The 21695-nt window shown below is 42.3% G+C and overlaps 1 protein-coding gene across 2 annotated transcripts in view; it reads left to right on the top strand.

Moving 5' to 3' along the window:
• The window catches only part of ATOSA (atos homolog A), a 77271-nt gene that overhangs the window by 3348 nt on the left and 52228 nt on the right, over window positions 1-21695 (top strand). Inside the window, exon 1 of one of the 2 annotated variants that reach the window (XM_006270151.4) lies at window positions 14486-14648. The exons of the other annotated variant lie outside the window; for it this stretch is intronic. Within the exon in view, the coding sequence (XP_006270213.1) occupies window positions 14612-14648 (37 nt within the window). The 5' untranslated portion in view covers window positions 14486-14611. Of the gene's footprint in view, window positions 1-14485; window positions 14649-21695 lie in introns of those variants that run through there. 2 annotated transcript variants of the gene reach the window in all.

The following is a 21695-nucleotide window of genomic DNA, read 5'->3' as shown; positions in this document are numbered from 1 at the left end:
ACAGGTCATAATGTTTTTAACACTATGAATTTCTACTTGAAATCTCTGGGTTTATCTTGTGAATCATGTTGCCACACCTAACAGTGCTAAAATTGCATGGCATCCTGTGGCACCCTTGAAAAGATCTCGGGCTTCCATAGGTGCCATGGCATCCTGGTTGAGAATCACTGATATAGTCTCACCTGAGTGACAACGTGATCCCTTCTGCTGTGTCTTCACTAGAAATTTTTTCTCCCAAACTTCAGTGCAGCTACACAAGTGGGAGTTTTTTTAATATAAACAGGCAGTTGGTTCCTTAATTATGCCATGCACTCTCACCGATGTGACAGGTAAAAGCAGTGATGGCAGCTTATCTATACTCTCTTTCCCGGCAATTTTATGTTGTACAGTATTCTCAAATCTCAAAGCCTGGTGCCAAGAGTGGACATAGTACTTTCATTGAGGCATCACTAGTGCTGAGTTCAAAGGAATAATTACATCCCTTGTTGTCCATATGGTTTATGTTAATATGTCCCAGAATAACCTTTGCCACCGCCTTGGTTTTTTTTTTTAATAGAATAGTCACATCATTGAGTCATACTTACTTTTTGATCCACCAAACCCTTTTTCAGTAGTGCTGCTGCTTGCTCTTTCTGCCCCCATCTATTATGATAGTTATCCTTTTCCTTTCCTTTTTTTGTGTCTTTGTGACAAGGTATTTAGTGAAATCCACAGATTCATTGGAATTTGACAGGCATTGTCGTGTGCGCTTCTGTGGCCTGCTAGTTACCCTGTTGAATAAGAAAGTGGATTGGCTTAATATCACTTGTTCTTGACAAATCCATGTCAGCTGTTTTATTATCTAATTCTAGTTTTCCTTTATTTTATTCTCCTGTTTTTCACTGGTTAGTCCCCTAAAATTAGACAGAAAGTGCTCTAGGTGGGGACCATGTCATGATTGATTGTTTTTACTTGTTCTGTAAAACACCTGCATTTTCAAGTACTGATTTCCCCTGATAACATCCTAATTTAAAGGAGGATGTCAATCAACCAGTAAAACATATCACCAAGGGAAAGGATGCGAGCTATTAGGCTGAAGGCTACTCTTTTGTGTCTTTTCCTTTCTCCCCTCTTTTCTTTCAGTGGCAAGGTGAGGGGAATGAGAGAGACAGACACATGTGTTGCTTATGAGTCTCATCCTAATACTGGATTAAGATATAAGGTCCCTTTGTGTCTCTTTCAAATGATCAGTGTGGGAAGAACTACTTTAGCCTTACTAGAAATCTGGCCAGCTTCCACACTGGGGATGTTACTGAAGGTTTTTGCCATTGGGCTGTTGGGAGAGTGGGTAAAGATAAGGATTTGCAGGAAGTTGATGGCTTGTTTATTCGGGCTCTTCTTTCAGTTGCCAAATGCACCTGAGATGAGGTTCTTTCTTTAAGAAGGAAGTAGTTGTAAGCTTTACGTAACAGGCTGATCCTTCTAAATGCTGTTGAGCAAGCATCCTTGGGTTTCAGCAGTCAGGATACCTTGACCTGAAGAAGGTTCTTAAAACTGGATTCAAAATTAACATATGCCTTTTACAACAAAAAAAACCCACCTCCAAAGGAGGTTCCTGAGAGAGAATTTTAACTAAAGTGGGGAACTGTAGAGATACCAGATCAAGAAGTGAGAGGGCCTTTAAGAAAAGGACATGTCTAATTGTATTCTGTGTTTAGTAGTACACTGTAACAGAGAACCTTTTATTTTATATCTGCTCTGGAAAATTGTCATCAGTTGGGGGGGTGATGCAGTTTGGAGGCTGATTTGTTAAAGTCTTGAAGTTTAAAATGGGCAATAAGAGTTAGAGAGGAGACACAAAGTTACAGGCTGGTCCTGTTTAGTAGGGAACCTGTCATTCTGAAAATGTTTCAATTATGCTTCTGGCTTAGGTGGCACAAGTAAATTCAGGGAGGGTGATAATGAGCTGAAGGTGATGCTAGTTCCTGTTTAGTAGGGAAGCTGTCATGATGAAAACACCTCTGTCATGATTCAGGTGCCATGGGTAAGTGCAGGAAGAGGGCTAACTGATGTATGAGAGGAAAGGTTGGGTGTGACTTTCCTAATTTTAAGACTTGCTCCCCAAAAATAGTTTAAAAAATATAGTTTGGATTTTAAAAGTCTGCTCAATGAGAATATTACACTGAGTTTCTGTTTGTAAGGCATGAAGCCATATAATCTTAATCTATGGGAAAACAAGTTTCTCCCTATAGCACATAATGTACAGACTTACCTGGGATATTTGTGATAGTCCCTTTCCCTTTTTGATCAGGGTGTCAGGTCTGTAGTGGGTCTGTAATCATCACCCTCCCTTGTGCCACAAAACAAGACTACTACAAAATTTGGTTTTCTTGAAATCTGGTCTTGAGAGTTTTTATATTCACAATGAGAGTTTTTCCTGGGGGAAAATAAACCACTTATTTATAACTCAAAATATAACTGAAGTATTTATTTTAGACTTAAATCCATTGAAATGCCAGTATAATTCCTACTTAAAATAGAATTACTTTATTACTATTAAAAGACACTGCTAAAAACAGTTGATAGAAAGTGTAATTTTAGATGGTAGAAAATCTTGGGGCATTTCCTTCCTTTTCTCAAAGATCCCTGGAAGTGACTGAACTGGTGGTTTCACAGCATAAAGGGTGGGGGTAGAACTGAGTCCATGCTGGGGGTTCTTTCTATACTATCTTGGAGGAGTGCTTGGAGCTGATAGGAGTGGGGTGGGAGTGGTGTAACTGCTACTACAAAGCTCTGACTATTCCTAATTTTTCTCATAATGGTAGGAGTAGTGGTGCTGACAGAAGCCATCTGTCATAGTTATTTCCCCTGCACAGTTGCACGTGTTATACACTAGACTAGATGAGCTTTGGAGACAAGCCCTCCTAACGCTTTTATGCTGTGGGAGTTAGACTCGATGATCTGCTGAGGTCCTTTCCGACCCAAACATCTACAGATCACAGAGTTAGCTTTTTATGTCAAAAGAATAGTTTTGCCAGTATAGCTTATACTCATTCATCTAACAGTATAAACTAGACCATCAAAAATGCTTTTTGCTATTAGAACTGTCTATACTGGTGCTTCTGTTGGTATGAAAATATTGGGAGGAACCCCAGCCTATACCCCTCACTTGCATCATTATGCCAACACAGGCATTTTTAGATGTATCCTTACATAAATGCCAGTGAATGGAGTGCTCTAAGGATTTGACCCATATGACTCAATCCTCCACTGCCTGAAATCAGGAATTTTGGCTGAATGAAGTGTATTATCTTAGATCCTTACCCTTAAATACATAAACACATGTATGGAATCTTAGAAATCGCTATCCTGCCCTTAATTTTAGAGTCTGATTTAGTCCTAACTGAGGAGACTTGAGTACATGCAAGGCCCAAAGTAATTGTTTTCAACTTAAGTACAAATGAACTTTAGAGAGAGAACTTTTTGTTCATTGACCTAATTTTAAAATGTACTACAGAATAAAGCTCCACCTCCTAAAATCTGCAATTTTCTTTAAAAATGGAATAGCATCATTTGTTTTGTCATGGCTGTCACCTCCTACAACATACGTTAAAAGAACTTTCTTGTCCAGCACTTTCCTGTTAGCAGTTTCTTTGCTTCTGACACTCAACTACTGTTGCTAAAAAAAAAAAGTAGTGAAAATGGCTGTACTCTTTCTTTGCATAGTGATATATTTAATATATCAGGGATATATTTAATACATCAGGTTGGATGAATGGTACAGGGCTGGCTTCATGGGCTCAGTCCAGCCCACAGATTTGCCTTCCTCGCTCCCACCACTCCCTTCCATATGTCAGATTCAGCACTCACTGAGACAGATCTGGGATTGTACCATATGTGTGCCTATTCTGACCAGATCAGGATGCAGCCTGCATACAGTGCTTGCTTCAGTTGGCCCAGTGTGGAGGCTGCATGCAGCATGGGTCCCAAACAAGCCACATTGGGCACCAGATCCAGCTCCCACTCCCAGGTCTTAATCAATAAAATAATGCACTTCCACTTCAATAATAGCATTTAATATTCACTTCATCCTAAAGTAAGAACTCTGAGTTAATGCCTTTCAACCTTTGAAAGATAAGGATGTAAATATCTTTTTATGAGGTAGAAAGAAAGTATTCTTGTTCAAGAAACGTGCTGAATTTTTTTTCCAAATGTTTACATTTAAAGCTAAGTTCCCAAAATATAGTCTAGTATACTACTCCTTGAAATTACATTCATAATTACACGGTCACCTTTGTTCTCTCTTTGAAATATGAAATCTTCATGGACCTTAGGCAATTAAGCATGTAAAAATGCAGCTATGTAGAATTTTTTTTTTTACATGTGCACACTCAATTTTACTTCTACTGCCTGAAAATTAGATTTTTAGATGAAATTGGAAAAACTCTCTCTAAGGTATCAGGTATACACAGTAAACAATGTATAGTTATACTAAATTTATATGTAGAATTTGTTGGTATTAAAAATAACTAATGATCAAACTTTGATTTGGTTAAAATAATAACATTTAAATCATCTGTTCTAGCAGATTTAGTGGCAATGAATATTGGCCTGCATTTTAATATCAGCAGTTTCTACAATTTTATTTAAAAAGGTATCTAAGATATAGCGCCAAAAGAGCCTAAAACTGATGAAGGCATCATAATAGTAAACAAATGAGCTGCTTTTAGAGAAGTTTCTCAGTGATAACTACGTATGAAATTGGAAGAGACAAGTAAAAGCTTTGAGGAGTAAAACACTTAACATAACAAAACTGGAGAAAATCTAGTCTGTGTTCCAATTATGATTGAAATCGCCACTGTAAATAGAATTGATTGAAAAGGCTTTGACAGTTGCGGAGGGGAGGGAGTTTCTGAAAAATTCAGTTTCACAGAAATTGAAAATCAGTGTCTTGGGTTGCATCAAAAGGATCACCCATTTTTTCTAGTTTACTGCCATCTTACTCCATTGTTAATTTAAAGTTTTTGTGAGATTATTTTTTATAGACACTTTAACCTTTCTGTCTCCCTAAATGAGCCCTGAATGATGCAATGAAGATTTGATTCAAAATGGTCACTAAGCCATTTCCTACTCTGAGTCCATAAAGGCTAAGACTTCTGTGTCAACATGTTCTTAACATTTCCTTATTTTTCTGTATCTGGGTTTTCATTTTTGCTCTAGGAAAACTTTCAAAATATTGTTTTCATTCCAAATTAGGATAAAACAATATTTTGTAACAAAGCAGCATTAATTAAAGGCATGCATGCTTCAGTGATTCTGGATTTACATCTGCAGTAATTGTAAAAATAGAGCTAGTTTCCATACCAGTTTATATTTGAACTATTTAACTGTACCATTAAATGTATTATATTTTGGATCATTTGGTCTAGAATGACAGCTTGTATAGGTTAATGCTGCATTAATGCAATGTTAAGTCTTCATATTTAGAACTTGCATCATATGGGGAAAATGCAGAAAATAAAAAGGGCCTGATAGTCATGGTAACTCAGTTGTTGGTAACTGACTGCTTCAGGAGTGCTCAACCTGAGGCTTGTGGATCCATCACATCTGGCCTGTGGGACTCCCCACAGGTCAGGAAATTTGGCAGAGGAGAAGCAGCAATTAATACAGCCACCCTGCCAAATTTCCAAACCCTACACCCCACATGCTATGCCCCCTTCCCACCCTTCTCCACCCATCCCCTTCCAGCAGGTGGATTGGGGCTGAGCAATGCCCCCTTCCCTTGCAGGGCCAGGCTGGGGCTTGGCCAAGCCCCCTTCTCCTCTGTGGCTGGATTGTGGCCAGTATGCCCTCTTCCCCCACCACCTCCTTACCCTGACCACAAGTACAGGATTAAATCCACCAGCCAGATCCAGCCTGTGGATGGGCCAGACATTGCCCATCCAGCTAACCAGCCAAAAAGGTTCAAGGTAAATCCCTCAGCATCCCAGGAAGCTTTGTAGCCCTTGGCTGGGCTGTGCTGTCTGCTTGAGCAGAGCAGGGTTGGCACCCCCCTCTTCTCTCTAACCAGAGCAGTGAGGGCTGGCTGGCTGACAAGAGGGTGGGGGTGGGAATCCCAGCTGCAAACACAGCCCAGTCTGCCTTAGCTTTTCCCCACTCGAGTGGAGAGGGAGGGGGGGGTGGGACAGCACTCCCACTGGCACAGGACCCCAGCTGGAGTTTGCCCAGCTTTTCCCCCCTGCTTACCGCTCGAGCGGCAGAAAGTGTGGCCAGACAGCTAGCTGGCCATGCTCCCTGCCACTCAAGCCATGAGCAGGGGGGAAAAGTCAGGCAGACCCCAGCTGGGGTCCTGTGCCAGTGGGAGATGGGAGGCAGGGCGGTTTAATTCCCCCTCCGCCCCCAAACCTTTGCCTGAGGTGCTGTCCAGGCTGGCGTCTGGCCAGGCCCTCCACTGCTGGTGGAAAAACCTAAGAACAGCTGCTTCTGCCTTCCCCTTCCAGGCACAATCCAGCTAGGGTCCCTGGAAACTAGGGTGGGGGTTTAAACCCTTCCCCAATCATACTCATTGCCCTGCCAGGGTCTGGCCATGCCTGCCCATCAGCTCAACTTCCCTCCAGCCTTCTGGCCTCTTGCAAAGGGAAGGGAGAGCTCGCTCTAGCACTCCCCTGGCTTCTAGTCTGGGCTGCTGCAGGCATGTTGCTGCACTTCCAGAATCAAAAGTGAATGTCTGTTCACTTGCTTGTCAGTTCAATCTGCGCAAGTTAGACTAACCTGCAAAGTTTGAATCAATTCAGACTCAGGTTTTTTGAAAGTCTGTGCTTAGCCCTTATCATTGGCCATACTAGCCATATGCTAACCATAAAGCTAGCATAGGTATGTTTTGCCTCTGTTATGCTCTCATTTTTTAATTGCTGTTCAGATAGTGTAAGTGGAAAAACTGAATATGTGCTGTTTTGTGATGAAGAATGTAGAATTCATTACTTGCATTGGAAAACAAAAAGTTTACAGTAGAAAGCAATTGTTTAGTGCAGAGTTGCTCAACCTCTGGCTCATGGGCCAAGTCTGACCCACAGAGCTAGGGGTCACCTAGCCCACAGGGCTCCCCTACGGGTCTGGAAATTTGGCAGTGGGAGAGGACTAGCATCCCTCTTAACTTTTTCTTCTTCATAATCTCTTTGTGGCCAGGGTGTTTATTACTCTGTGCTGGTATGAGGTTTTTGTGAGTTGTGTCCCAGTCTCAGTTGGATATTTAGTTGCCACCAGAAAATAAGTAATAATACTAATTAAGGGGGGTGGGGTTAAAGCTTGGTGATACGGGGGAGCAAAGTGCAACAATCCAGCAAAAACCCAAGTTTAATTCTTCTGGGAAGATGCAGCATCACTGAGGTGTATGGATTTGGGGGGTGTTCACCTCATTTGCTTCTATGGTTTTGTTTGTTTTGGTTTTGTTTTGAAAACTTCTGGGGGTTAGCAAGGCAGCAAGACAGTTGTTGCATGCTGCCTGTATCTTATGCATTTTCAAAATACAGCCATAATTGAAGAATCTTCAGAACTCAGAGTTCCCTTTGCCATTTTTTTCTGCTTCAGTTTCTCTCCAGTTTTTGGTGGTGAGGCAGGATTTGGATGGGGGACTGCAGTGAGTAGCAGAAGTCTTGCACTGCCCCATTCAAACAGAATAAGGGAAGGGAATGTCATGTAGCAATGACTGTTCTCAGGAGTGAATTCCCTTCCCTCCCACCCCAACTTTTTAACAGTTACATCCTTGTTTAGGATGTTGTCTGAACTGGGTTTCATATTTCAGATTATCTTTTTCAATACACATGATTGAAGGATTTTTCCCTTCCTTCCCTACCCCATTTGCACAGAAGGGAAGTCGGTGGTTCCTTTTCACCTTCACTTGTACAGTCATGACTCGGTCAAAAGATTTTTGCTTAAATTTCACCATTAGGCAAAGACAACAGCCCTAAAAGAAACCTAGTATGAAAGGGGAGGTGAATAATAGTGATTGCTACCATAACTACCATAATAACTGTTCTTGTATTGTACTTGGAAAAGTCAGAGACAGCAACTGCTGACAGGCCGCAGATGAAATATTGGTGGAAGAACCAGTTTCAAAGGAAATTTTATTTCTAGTTCCTTTTAGGGTTTTAGCTTACCACTTTAAAAAAAAATAAAAAATCCCATGTTATAGTCTAACTCTGTGAGACATTTTAAATTGTAGGAGCCTTATGTTACTAGGTACAACCTTTCCTAGATTGGCATATGATCTATTCATGAGACCTGGCTATGTAATATATAGTCCCTACATATCACCAAAACACATTTATTTTATAAATAAGTTCATTTTTTTGTTTGTTTATTTTTATTTTCTCAGCCAACAAAATAAAGAATACTGTACCAAGCAGGTAATTAATAGAGAAGAGTGTAGGCAACCTTTGTTCGGTTGAAGCGGTTGTTGTAGGCAACCATAAATCCTCTGGATCATGGTGTATGCCTAAGAGGTCTAATCAGGTGCCTGATGAATCTGCTTGTGGCTGACCAGCCCAATTCAAGAGTGACACGGCTTGTTAAAAGTTTCATAGATCTATGTGTTGTCTGAGTTGGAGTCCAGATTTACAGCACACTGCTTCCTCCTTGTTTTGCTTCCATCCTCTGGATCAAAATTACTTCATGTTGTGCTGCACCCAGGGTTGGATGTTCCCTCTAGATTGGATGGGATTCTGCACACTATCCCCAGTTTTCTACATTGATGTTGAACAACTTTGTATTATTTTTGCACGTCATGGTACAGCCATAGAGGGCTATTCAGCTTCCAAGAGTCATCTTGAATCTTGCTGTTCAAATTATTCTTAGGGATACGATTTCCTCCCATTCTCCTGACATGGCCCAGCCATCGCAATCTCCTCTACTTGATAGTGGTTTCTAAGTGTGTCAGTCCTGCGCACTCCAGCTCCTCTGTGTTTGGTTTTTTGTTTTACTGCTTTATTTTCAGGTTGAAGTGGTAATTTAATTACTTCTGAAGAAAGTAGTTTTACTGAAGTGTAGAGGGTGGAACACAGATTACAGATATTCAAGATTAACTGGTTATGAAGTTGAAACAACAGGAGTGGATGACAGTGCTCATAGAGAGCTTGGAAGTGAATAGCAGGAGGGATTTTACAGCATGTGGAGGCGGTAACCATCTCCAAGATAGGGCAAGGAGATTGATGACGGGGGAAGAGGGAGATCAAGGTGGAATGCATTCTACTAATGTAATGCTTCTACATCTACTAGTAATGTATTGCATCTACTTCATCTTGTGCTGTGTGGGTTGTTTTTTTTGTTGTTCTTTTGTTTTTTAAATTCACTGAAATCAGCATAATGGATTTTCCCCATATTTCCTTTGGTGGTTCTGCTCAGGGAGTGAGGTATTGGATAAAATATTTTTAATGTTTTAAGCATAGAGTTAAATTACGTTTCCTAAAGCAGTATGTGTTATCACTTTAGTTCATCTTGTGCATTTTATTGGAGTTTTGTTTACTAAAATCTTTTGTATATTGATTGATAGTGCATTATATATATTATTTGATTAAATATACTTGGTTCATTGATTTAAAGTCATGGAGAATATGTGACTTAAAATGTATATTATTTGTATTGGAATGACCTCCACAATATGCAAAGTATTGTAGAAATCCATAAGAAGTTTTAGTCCCTGCTCTACAGAATTGAGTGGGAAGGTGAGGGGGGAGATTGAAGAGATTTTGGGTGGGGAAGGAGGACTATACCATGTAAATGATGTAGTCAGGCTTGTTAGAACTCAAAGAAATAAATATTCAGAAGTACCCTCTGGACTTCTAGGGCTCATCTACACATGAAAATTACACACCAAATTATTTTAGAGTAAGCTGAATTTAAAATGCGATAACAATTCTAGAATAACTGACAACTAGACAGGTACTCGCATTTCACCTTTGGAAGCTGAAAACTATGAGTTTTGGCTTTGCTTATGAAAGTGTTATAAGATCAGCAAACGGGGCGGCAGAAATCTTCTAAAATAACAACCAGTGTCCAGTAATCTAGAGATATATGTAAAGGGCTTAGTCTATCTGTATCTGTCTGTCCATAATGCTCTTTAAATGCAAATAACTTGAAAAATGTGAGAGAGAACATTTGTATCTTTAGAGAAATTTCTTTGATAAACCTTAGCATTTGTTTAGTGACCATGTCAGGATAATCCTAACTTCCAGAATTGGGGAAAAAAGTAAGGGGCTAGGGCTGTTTCTACTGAGCTCCTCCCAGGAGAGTGCTGGGAGCCCGGCACTGCAGAGAGGGCAAAGAGAGGGGCCAGCTGAGGAAAAGTGGGAGCTGGGCAGAGGCACGAGGCAGTGGGCGAGCATCAACAGCCCCGTCCCAAGCCCCGAGCTGGAAAGGAGGCAATTTATTTGAAATTCATCTGCCATTCTTGATAGGCTATTCACTAGTAACCAAAATAAAACACAGTGTAAATGAATCTAGTCTTCGTAACTAACAAAGCATATACTGTGTGTGTGGGGAAAAAAAAAAAAAAAAAAAAAGCTTTCCCCCCCCCCAATTAATATTTCTGGAAGTCTTTAGGATGGTAAATATATTATTTGAATGTAATTCATTGCATAGGTATTTGTTTTCTTGTTTTTATATGGAAAAGTCACAGTGGAATTTTGTTTTAATTTCAGTCACTTAATGGTAGAAGAATAGGTTAAAGATGTACATCAGGCTTTACTTTTTATCTGCATATGTCCTTGTTTTTATGGTATAAATTATCATTTTTCTAGTATCATATACTTCTAAATTCTTAGTGACATTTGGGAGAAATAAATACAATTAATTATGAATTATAGGAGAGCAGGTATTTCAAAACCATCAGTAATCCAAATACAGTAATTTCTCAGGCACGCCTCCCACTAAAAGTAACAGGGCTTGATTCTGAGGCTCGCTACAGCTCCTTAGCTCAGTACAACTGGCATTAAGTGTAGGTAGAATAGCCACATGATGTATGGCTGGAGTAGTTAGCTGCCTTGTGTGGCCTCCTTCTCCAATTTATGGCATATGAAGTGGCTACATATAGGAGGGGCCTGGTTGCAGGGTGGTACACTCCAAAGGAGCCCTCAGTAGGCAGATAAATCTTTACAACCAATGTACAGTTTAGAGCAGGGGTTTTCAATCTTTTTGGATCAGTGTGCCCCTGGAGGCTGGATGCAGAGCGAGGGGGAGGGTAGGCTGGCATGCAGCTGAATGCGCAGCAGCAATAGCCACTGCGTGTGAGTTTCCACTGCCCCCTGCATCCAGCCAGGCATGGCAGCACCTGTGTGGCAGCGCAGGATGGTTCATGGTGGCGCTCTGTCCCCGCCCACCAGCTTGTACCCCCTAGGACAGTGGCCACCAAACAGTGGATCACGATTACCGGTAGATCTTGGAGTCGATCTGAGGCTGGGGTTGGGGGCTGAGTGGCTGCATGCATGCTGGTGCATGCCCCAGCCCAGCAGGTCAGTCTGTGGGGGAGGGAAGGGGAAGGGGCTAGATTGAGGCCTCCACGGTGAGGGATAGTGCTGCAGGGGCAGGGGTAAGTTGAGTGGGGCCTGGCCAAATGGGACTTACCTGCTGGGCAGTATACCCCCAAATATTTTTTTCTCCCTCTGCTTCAGTCTGCCCCCCCTTCCCTCCCCACAGACTTACCTGCTGGGGAGGGGGGCGCACAGTAGATCTTGGGTTGCTTTTAAATGCCAAAGGTGATCTCCTACTTAAAGTTTGGATACCACTGCTGTAGGGCCTTCTCAAATACCCCTGGCTTAGAGCAACCCCTGGTTTAGAGCAACATCAGTATGCAAGCTAATGCATTTGAGGAAAAGTAGATGTGCAGTAGGGGGAGGTATTTGTGGGAAAGGATAAAGTGAAAATGTATGGGAGAACTGAGTGAGCCTAAAATGAAATAGCAATGGAAGACATGCATATGAAAAGGACAGGTAAAGGATACTAAATATCTGTAGTCTTGTCTATGATGATTTTTTTTTCTTTTTTGCTGTATGTTGCAGTGAAAAACACCCACAGGCCTTGGAAACACCAGGGGCAAACCCTGGTGTACCTGAAAGGGAAAGGAGAGCTACCTGCGCCCCAGGGAACTCACCTCCGGAGTGGGGGGGGGGCAGGGGGTGAAGCAAGAGCCGTGCAAGCCGGCATTTTGCCAGCTCTTCAAGCGGCTGCTTCCCGGGTGGGGCGGCGGCCAGCTGATTATTGCAGCTGGAGCCACCACTACGAGGAATTTAAAAACCCTGCTGGAAGCCGGCAGGAGGGAGGAAGCCAGCTGGAAGAACACCAGCCAGGCGGAGGCTCCAGGTGCTGGCCGTGGTGGCACTAAAGGCACTGCCCCACAGCAGAGGAGGGGGAGCAGTGTCTGGCACCAGGCTGGGGACAGGCAGTCTCCAGCCCCTCAACATTAAAGTATTCAAGGGGCATCCCTCTTGGGAAGGACACCAGATGCCTGTGGCTCAGACCCCTGGGACCAGGGATTGAATCTCCAGGCTTATCAACATCTCCATGGTGGGCCGGATTACTGAAGTCAACATTGGACCCCACAGTCAAGGGGTCAACATATATTGTTGGGACAAAGATCTGAATCCCCAAGCAGTTGATGAGTGGACGGGGTGTAGGGGAGGCAGAGCCCTGAGGAACACCATAGCACACCTGTGAATACCCCGTCTTGTGTCCATATGGGAAGAGAACACCACTGAACCCCCTCCTTCTTACATGTACCAACAAGTTGTGGCAGGTGAGTTGAGGGATCCCAACCTTGGGGGTGGAGTTATATTTGCAGTGCCTACTCGAGGTGTAACACTGTGTCTTTATTGTTCTGAATGCCATGAAGTCACTGAGTCTGTATAAACTGTGCCTAATTATGAATCGACAGTTTAATTGCGGTTAGCTGATCTGACCCTGTGTGCAGTCAGGTCTGTTTTACGCTGACTCTAAGTTATACCCAGCGTCATGTCAGCTACCTTTAGTTTTTTGTAATTGTGTTGATATTTAGTAGTACAACCAACATGCTATTGACACTGCATTTAGAATATTGGATGCATTATTGGACTTTGCAGTACTAGAAATATCTTGACCAACTGGAGTAATAAATTAAGGGACTTGTGAGACTGACTTGTGAGGAAGAATTAAAAAAATAAAATATGTATAGTTTGGCTGAACAGCTACTAAAACAGCAAGTGTACAGCAATGCAGAGATATAAGAACAAGTATAGGGATAAAAACATTTTCAGTTGGTATGTATTAAGGTGAGAGCTGTTAAATTGTGGACTAGCTTTCCATTTGGGTTGTTTTGGAGCTAGTTGGATAAAACACTGGAAAATATATTCTAGGATGTTAGTTTGCTTTGGCTGGGAGGTAGACCAGATGACTTGCAAGTCTTTCATTTTAAATGTCAGTAAAGACCATGGATGTTTACTTTGCTACTTTTGGCCAAGTTGTAAGCTTTGTGACCCTGTACGTGGATATGGTAGGAATATAAGCCTATGTTGTCCTATACATATTAGGTAAAAGTTCCTGAACATCCTTTGAATGCCTGGTTCATTGACATGGTTCGTAAGCTGGCCTGTGCTTATCTGTAAGGATTTATTTTTTTTGTGCAGAATGCACAAAGATTTTTCTCCCATAATGCAGAGCCTCATACTTTGATCTGTTCAGTGCTAAGTTTAGGTACTGTCCACACTGTAGTATTAAAATACCAGCTTTCTCTATTGTGAGGCACTCCATAGGTAGATAAGACTAGATTGTCAAAGCTGTGTTTTTCAGTTATATGGTAAAGCCATTTCCAACAAGCTATATTAATAAAAATGCAGTTTTGTTGTACAATTGCATTTAGGGGGGTTCTGCTGACCCAGTTTGTCTGTGAAAGAAGATCCCACCTCTTTCCACACCTGGCTGACATACCTATACCTGAGAAAATCTGTAGGATAAGTGTAATTGGGAAAAATGGAGCTATGCAACTGTAGGAGTAGTGAAGTCCATAGAGGTCAACTGATGCTCTTGTTTTATAGGGTTATTCCCAATTCTGAAATGGTTTCCACGCACTAAATATTCCTCTGTGTAGATATAACTGTTGTACAGTCTGATCTTCATTCAGTGTAACAAATGGATTCCCTGACATTTCACCTTTTGTGAAAAAGCTGTGTGTATGCATGTGGAAATAATTAAAATAGATTCATTGGTATATTTTTATCAAATAGTAACACTTTGGTACCCTTTTTAGTAGCTCCTACTCCTTTCTACTTGCTCTGTTGTTTTAGCCTCTCAAATTGCCCAAACACAGCTGAGTTCACGAGAGGAGAAAAGAAAACATGATACTGCTGCCAAACAGACAGGAAACTGTAGTAGACCTTACGAGCAACGAAGGGTTTAAGCACGCCTTCCATCCAATCAGCTGAGAGTGCTGTTGCTATGTGCACTCTAACTCTGCCTTCTTTGTGAAAAAATGTCTTGCACAGAGAGACTGAATATGCACCCAAAGCTGAACATTTTGTTTTAACCACTGCAGACATCTGGATCCTTCAGATACTGACAGTATAGCCCATTTGCAGCTAGGAGGCAACTTCCTTTACACAGGGATTCCAGTATGGGTTACAGTGGAAACAAAGGGCTGCACAGAGAAGGTGTGTAATCCAAGGAAGTAATTTTAAATGCTTAAATATTTTTGTAGTTGTGACTGGATGTTTGTGAATCCGAGTGCTCTTTTCTAATGCACTTGATTTATCACACGGTTTAAAAATTCTGTCAGTTTGAGAATTAAACTCACAAGATTTACATGGAACATTTTATAGATAATTGTATTCAAAATAATACTAAAAATACTATTTTAATTACAGCGTTGGGCTGAACAAAAAAAAAGGGGGAGGAGGGGAAGCAGGATGTAAGAAAGAAAAGAAAGGCCTGTCAAGCAAGCAGGGTTGCTTCTGTAATGCAATAAGGTTTTAAAGAGAAGTGATCTGGGGCTGGAGAGGAGGACTGTATTTGTGCTACTATAGCATAAACTTGTTTCTAAATGATTATACACTTTTTCGGAACCTCATCTGATTAGTAAATTTGGGAAAGGTGACAAAAGTTTATTGAAATTTTTGCTTCTCAAGTTTTGAAGTTGAGAATTTAAATTTGGAATTTAACAGTTTCAAAATATATATTAAAAAAAAATCTGTGGTGAAAGAGCTTCACTAAAGTGTTCCCCATTTCCCTATAAACTGGTCAAATGAATCTTCTCAGCCAGGCAAATGTGGTGAGAGGCCTTTTTAAAACAATTTAATTTACTGTATATATTATTGACTTAAGCTAACAGGGGCAGGGGGAGACAATTTACCTGTCAATTAAAAATATTATAACATAACCAACCAATGAATTTCAAGAGACGGGGGAAAAAGATGCATTTAAAGTGAATGTCCGATACAATGTCATGTATATTAGTAGTTTTGGAACAGTTACTGTAGCCATATTTAACAGCTTATTTTGTTATTCACAGTAAAAACAAGACTTAGCTGAATGTGTTTCTTTTGTGTCCTGTTTTTGTTATGTAGGTCAAGTTCCTTTCACAACACAAGGAAACTATTACGATAGTTTCATTTGTGAGTCTAGTAGAGTCTGTGCATCACAGCTTTATTTTTCTTTTTGTCCTTATTTGCCTGCCTTGGGCAAATAAATCTATGCAAATAAGTCAGGCGTGTGGGCAACTAGAAAAGGTTTAGAATATTTTGCAAAGTAATAGCTTGTCATTACTGGCCACTCAGCTGCATCTGCACTGTCAATATGCTATAGTTTAAATAATGTAACTGATCTAACATATGCTGAAATAAGACTTGCACTTTTATCTTTTGCTATATGTAGTAAGATGTTTTCTAAAGAGGTGAATGATATCAAGTCATTAAACATATTCTTGCTCTGTGTACCAGACTTGTCTGTATTCTTGAAAAAGGGGCCAACGCTCCGATTTTAAGTGAGCCTTTGTAATTTAGGTGCACATCCACTGCTGGGGAATGAGGTAGAATAGTCCCACTGGTATACACTTGTGGTTTGCGTAGGAACATCTTTTGTTATTTACTGAGGGACATTGTTCTAGCAAAGAATGGTAGAGGTAATCAGAGAAGCCACAATGAATCCAGCCATCTTATCAGTTCACCTGACAAATATTTGTACATTGCCACACTTATCCAGTATGCTTTTGTGGTATTCTGCAAGCACTGGGCAAGTTGAATGCGTGTAACAAAGCCTTTCATAAAAAGGAATGTCACATACAGTTAGTACCCTTTTAAGAACGGTATCTTTTGACAATTATGACAGTTCTCTACATGTATATGGTTCAGTTTTAAGATGTGGCATTTGGAGGCACTTTAATTCATAAAAAAATACTTAGATTTAAAAGGTGGCTTAAAATGAAAAGGAGAAGGAAGATAAAGAACCAGAAAACTGATTACAAGGGGAATGTTAAGTACTTGGTTCAGGCAAGCTATAAGGTGTAATAAAGATGAATTCAACTGAGGTGGGAGACTATTAGTTTTTCTAATGCATGAGTCAGGCTGCCATACAAGAGTTAAGAGTTAATTTTATATCCTTATATAAAGCTGCTAACGAACTCATGGCACTGCATTTAGAAATGTCATCTACTAAATAATTGTTTGCTCATATGCAGCAATATTATTATAGTATTGCAGGGGGGGAGAAGGGGGAAGAAGGCAAACTAAAATCTTAAACCTGTATTTTACTAAACACTCAAATGTTGAAGCTATATAATTTTACTGTTCTTGGGTCTAAAAGACAGATGTCAATTAGAAGGTAAGCACAATGACACAGGAGCTTGTAAAGCAGTTTAAACTGTGGCGTGTGTCGGACACAGTTCTGTTATTCTGTAGCGCCCATTATCATTCTACATGCTGCATTTATTTATGATAGGTACCGACATGGGAGGACCCATGATTTTGAGAAGGGGGATGCAGGTGGTGTTGTGCATTGTCCCATTGCACACCACACCACATCACACCCCCCAATTAAAAAGAAACTAAAAGCTTTACTAATATGCTAGAGATCTAGGACTTGTTTGATCCATGCAAAAACAAAAATTAATGAATCTGGGGGGTGGGGTGATTGCCAGCTCCAGAGTAGGGCTGGCACCTGATGCCAGAGACGACCCAAGCAGGGTGCGAGGCCCAGGTCAATTCGGCCTGTGCAGGGCCCCACCCCCGGACACAAGAAAGCCGGCAGTGGATTTGGGGTGGGGAGGGGAGGCAGGGTGCCAAGCCACCACACATGAAGCCAGCAGCTGCATGGATTTGCCACGGCTGCTCCACCCAGCTCTGCGGGGCCCCTGAAAGCGCGGCGCCCAGGGCAATTGCCCCAATTTGTCCCACCCTAGGGACAACCCTGCCTGATGCTGTGAGGGTGTAACTTACCCCTGAGCCTGGCCTTAGACAGAACTGTTCCCTGCACCCACCCCCCACCACACAAGTCCCCTGCGCTTTCCACCAAAGTGTTTCTCACTGTCCTTTTAGGGCATGTGTAGATGAAACGGGGACCCTAAATTGAAGCATTGGTTTTTTAAAAACACCACGTCAATGTAGGGCCATGTAAACCCCTGTGTCATGCACATACCTGTACACTTACCTGCCTCTCTGGTGGTGGGGAGGGGAGGGCGAGCTGCTGGCTGGTGGAGCGGCTGCGGGTTGGCCGGTGCTTCCCTCCACGGCAACAGTGGCTTGGGTGGTCCCGGGGGCAACACAGCAGCTGAGGGAAGCACCGGGCCCCTGCACAGCTTAGGCAGGCAGGCGGGGGAGGGGGGAATCAGGCTCGCCACTTTTTTTTATTATTATTTTTATTTTTTCTTGGGCAGAGCCTGCCTTCCCGGGCTACTGCCAGTCTGCCTGCACAGGCATCCTGCAAAGCCCCTGAGATGCATGGAGCCCAGTGCCTCGCCCCTCCTCAAGTCATTTAAGGCACATTACGCCACTGAATTTGCTACAGCGCCTGGAATTACTGCACAGTACGCCACCGACGCATGCAAACACCAACACCATTAAATTGGTGCAAAAGCATTTAACCCTCTTTAAAGTGTCGTGCACACATACGCCTTGTCTCATCTACTCACAGCCTTATGTATTGCCCCTGCCACTTCAAATGCCTCTTGGCTCCATTCTGTCCCCTGCTATCCTACATATTATCCTGCTCAGCCCCACTCCATCATGCCCAAAGCCCACCAAGCCCTATCATCCTCCTCCTCCTCATGCCCCCTCACTACCCTCACAAATCCATTGCATTGTGCAGACTTGTCCCCATCATGTCCTAGGCCCCCTGACCTTTCACCATCCCCCTCATGCATTGCTGAGCCTTCCTGTGCCCCTCTGAACATGCAAGCCTCAGTGCATCCACCCCATGCTCCCTTTACCCAGAGTCCCTCTTTTCCAAACCCCCTCTCTCTCCATTTCCCCCCACCATCCCCTTCAGCCCTAAAACCCATCTGTTCCACCTCACCCTATGCTGCCCCCCCCCCCGCCCCAAATGCCCTTGGTGCCCATGACCTCTCTTCCCAGAACTGCTTCCCCTCAGAACCTCTCCTAAATAGCTCTCTTCCCCAGCCATAGGTCTGGTAGGGGAAAGGACTGCAACTATCCCCCACTGCATCACAGCATGCCCATATCTGGTCTCAACTGCTCTCCCCCTTCAATGAACAGATACAAGCGGTTGGGGTTGGGCGATGACTTACATCAGCTGCTGGAAGCACCCCTATCTGCAGAGACCAACCCCACTCATCCACCCAGGCCCAACTTTATGCTGCTATAGTTGCCTTATTGATTCAGACTCTTGCAAGCTCTGTCATCTGCTGCAATCAATAACCAAGGAAAGGATCACTGCAGTAACTTACTTCCTTGTCTTACTTCTGCAGAGTTCCCTTCTGCACCCCTACGTGCCCCCCCCCGCACCATTTGCCCTTGGGTACTGTGCTCATCTTTTAAGTGGACAGGATGTTTAGGGATAGGGATTTTCTTGGACTTTAGCAAGGCTATTGATACAGTATCTCATCCTATTCTCATAAATAAATTAAGAGGCTGTGACACAGATGTTTACATGGTCCAGTTGGTGGCAAATTTGCTTAGCGGTTGCACCCAGAAAGTGGTAGTAGATGGGTCGGTATCAACCTGAAAGGATGTGGGTAGTGGGGTCCTGCGGGGTTTGGTCCTTGGACCTGTACTCTTCAATATCTTCATCAGTGACTTGGGTGTGAGTGTGAAGTGTACTCTGTCCAAGTTTGCAGACAATACTAAATTTTGGGGTGAAGTGCACACTCCAGAGCTTAGGGAACAATTGCAGGCAGACCTGGACAGTTAGAAAAGTGGGCAGAACACAATAGGATACAGTACTACAAGGACAAATGCAGAGTGCTGCACCTAGGGTACAAAAATATCCAGCATACCTACTGGCTGGGAAGCGACCCTCTCAGCAGCACAGAAGCGGAAAGGGATCTCGGAGTCACAGTCAGTGGACTCCAAGATGAACATGAGTCATCAGTGTGATGAAATCATCAGCAAAGCTAACTGCACTTTATCATGCATCAGCAGATGCATGACAAATAGATCCAAGGAGGGGATACTTCACCTCTATGAGGCACTGGTCAGACCACAGTTGGAGTACTGTATCCAGTTTTGGGCGCCGTACTTCAAGAAGGATGTTGATAGACTCGAGAGGGTCCAGAGGAGGACCACTTGTATGGTTACAGACTTACAGGACAAGCCCTCTGAGGAGAGACTGAGGGACCTGGACCTCTTCAGCCTCCAGAAGAGAAGGCTGATAGGTGATCTTGTGGCTGCCTACAAATTCATTATGGGGACACAGCAAAGGATTGAAGATGCTCTTTTCACCAGGGCACCTCTTGGGGTAGCAAGGAACAATGGTCACAAACTGACAGCAGATTTAGGCTGGATATCAGGAAAATCTTCATGAGAAGGGTAGCCAAAATCTGGAATGGTGCTCTCCCCTTCCTTGGGGGTCTTTAAGACAAGACTGGATAGGCACCTGGCTGGGGTTATCTGACCCCAGCCCTCTTTCCTGCCTAGGCAGGGGGTCGGACTCAATGGTCTGTTGAAGTCCCTTCTGACCCTAGCATCTATGAATCTATGAAACACTGTTTCCTTCATCCTTATAATCAAAACTTATAAAATACTCATAGCCTTTGCACTTTAGGGTCTACCGCCTGTTTTTCTTACTAAATTTCTTTAATATTTCCAAAAGGTGTTTTTAAATTGTGTTACTTAGGTGTGACTTGTTTCTCCCATTCTATTTCTGCCTTACTCTCTGTTATTTTGAGAGAAAAGAGACTGGTAGCCTCAGACGTCATCCATAATAAAAATACATATAATAATAATATGGGGGAAGGTCTATGTCAAGTTTGAATGTGCCATCATTGCCCATTCTTGACATTAAGTGTGTCAAAGCACTGAAGGTGCTCAGAGGTGCTGAAATAGAATTCCAGTGTTGGATGTCTAGAAGAGTCTCATGATGCTGTGCTTGAACACCTTTTAAAGTATTTAGCTATATTCTTTTTGGGGCCAGTATAAATAATGAAATTCTTACGATTGCAGTTGGTTGTCTGAACTATCTCACTACCTCATCTACATCATGTACATGTACGAGACGAGGGTTTTTTTGTGATTTTTTTTTTTTCCGACCACTATAGAGTGGGGAGAGAAGCTGGATACGCTTTTTGGTTTCAAAGTGCCCTTCTTAAGATCTAGGCAGACAAGCCAACATGGCTACAACTTGCACCCCTTCTTAAGATCTGACTACTTTGCACCCAAAAGTGTGTCTGACATCTCTTGGCCCACTGTGCAGATGATCCAGTAAAAGACACTACAAAAAAACCCTTTTCTTGCATACTTCCTGGACCATCATACGACATTCCAACTGAATGACATTACATAAATGTATTGTCTTACTGAATGTGGCATTATCTTAGAATCTACTCATTTACAGGTGCTGTGGGCCCACTGCACAACATAAATCCCAGCATTCTGGTTATTTTTATCTTATACCAGTTCATTGAATAGGTATGATGTTATGCACAGGGTCCGTCTCAGCATAATTGAAGTGAAAGAGATGGTTGCATAACAGCATCTAGTTACTAGAATGTACGAGTTAGTCTTATGATGCTCAAAGAATTTTCTGTGGGAAGTGCAAATGGAAATAAACAAAATCTTCTCTTTCTACATTTCCCTTTTCTGTCAGATTTGAGTTAATTGTGATGACAGAAAACCTATTTATAACTTTGCATATCCCTTCAGATTTAGCATTTAAATCTTGTATTACCCCAACTTGCTCAACTCTTGCAGTAGAAATGGGGTGTTTTATTTTCCCTAAATCTGGGTGGTGCAACTTTTGGCAGTCAAGACTTTCAAAGATTTGTTTTGACCTTCCATCCTTGGATTCTGATGCATTTAGAATGGGCACATCCATATTAACTAGAAACTTACTTGTTTGAATGAATAAGGGTTGCCTTTAGCTTTAGAAAGTGGCATGTTGATTCTCTGCTGTATCTCCTTCTCCAAAATAGTAATGTGATGAGTTCAGGTACTCTACTTGAAGACCTAGCAGTATGACAGGCAAAAATGCCTTTGACAATTGATGTAGCAGCCTCCAAATTAGATGATTGTTGTATCTCGACTTCAACAAGA

This window comes from Alligator mississippiensis, chromosome 11 (assembly GCF_030867095.1).
Source record: "Alligator mississippiensis isolate rAllMis1 chromosome 11, rAllMis1, whole genome shotgun sequence".
NCBI classification, from domain to species: domain Eukaryota; kingdom Metazoa; phylum Chordata; order Crocodylia; family Alligatoridae; genus Alligator; species Alligator mississippiensis.
Note: the sequence above shows the minus strand (reverse complement) of the source record. Positions and strands in the feature narration are given on the sequence as shown.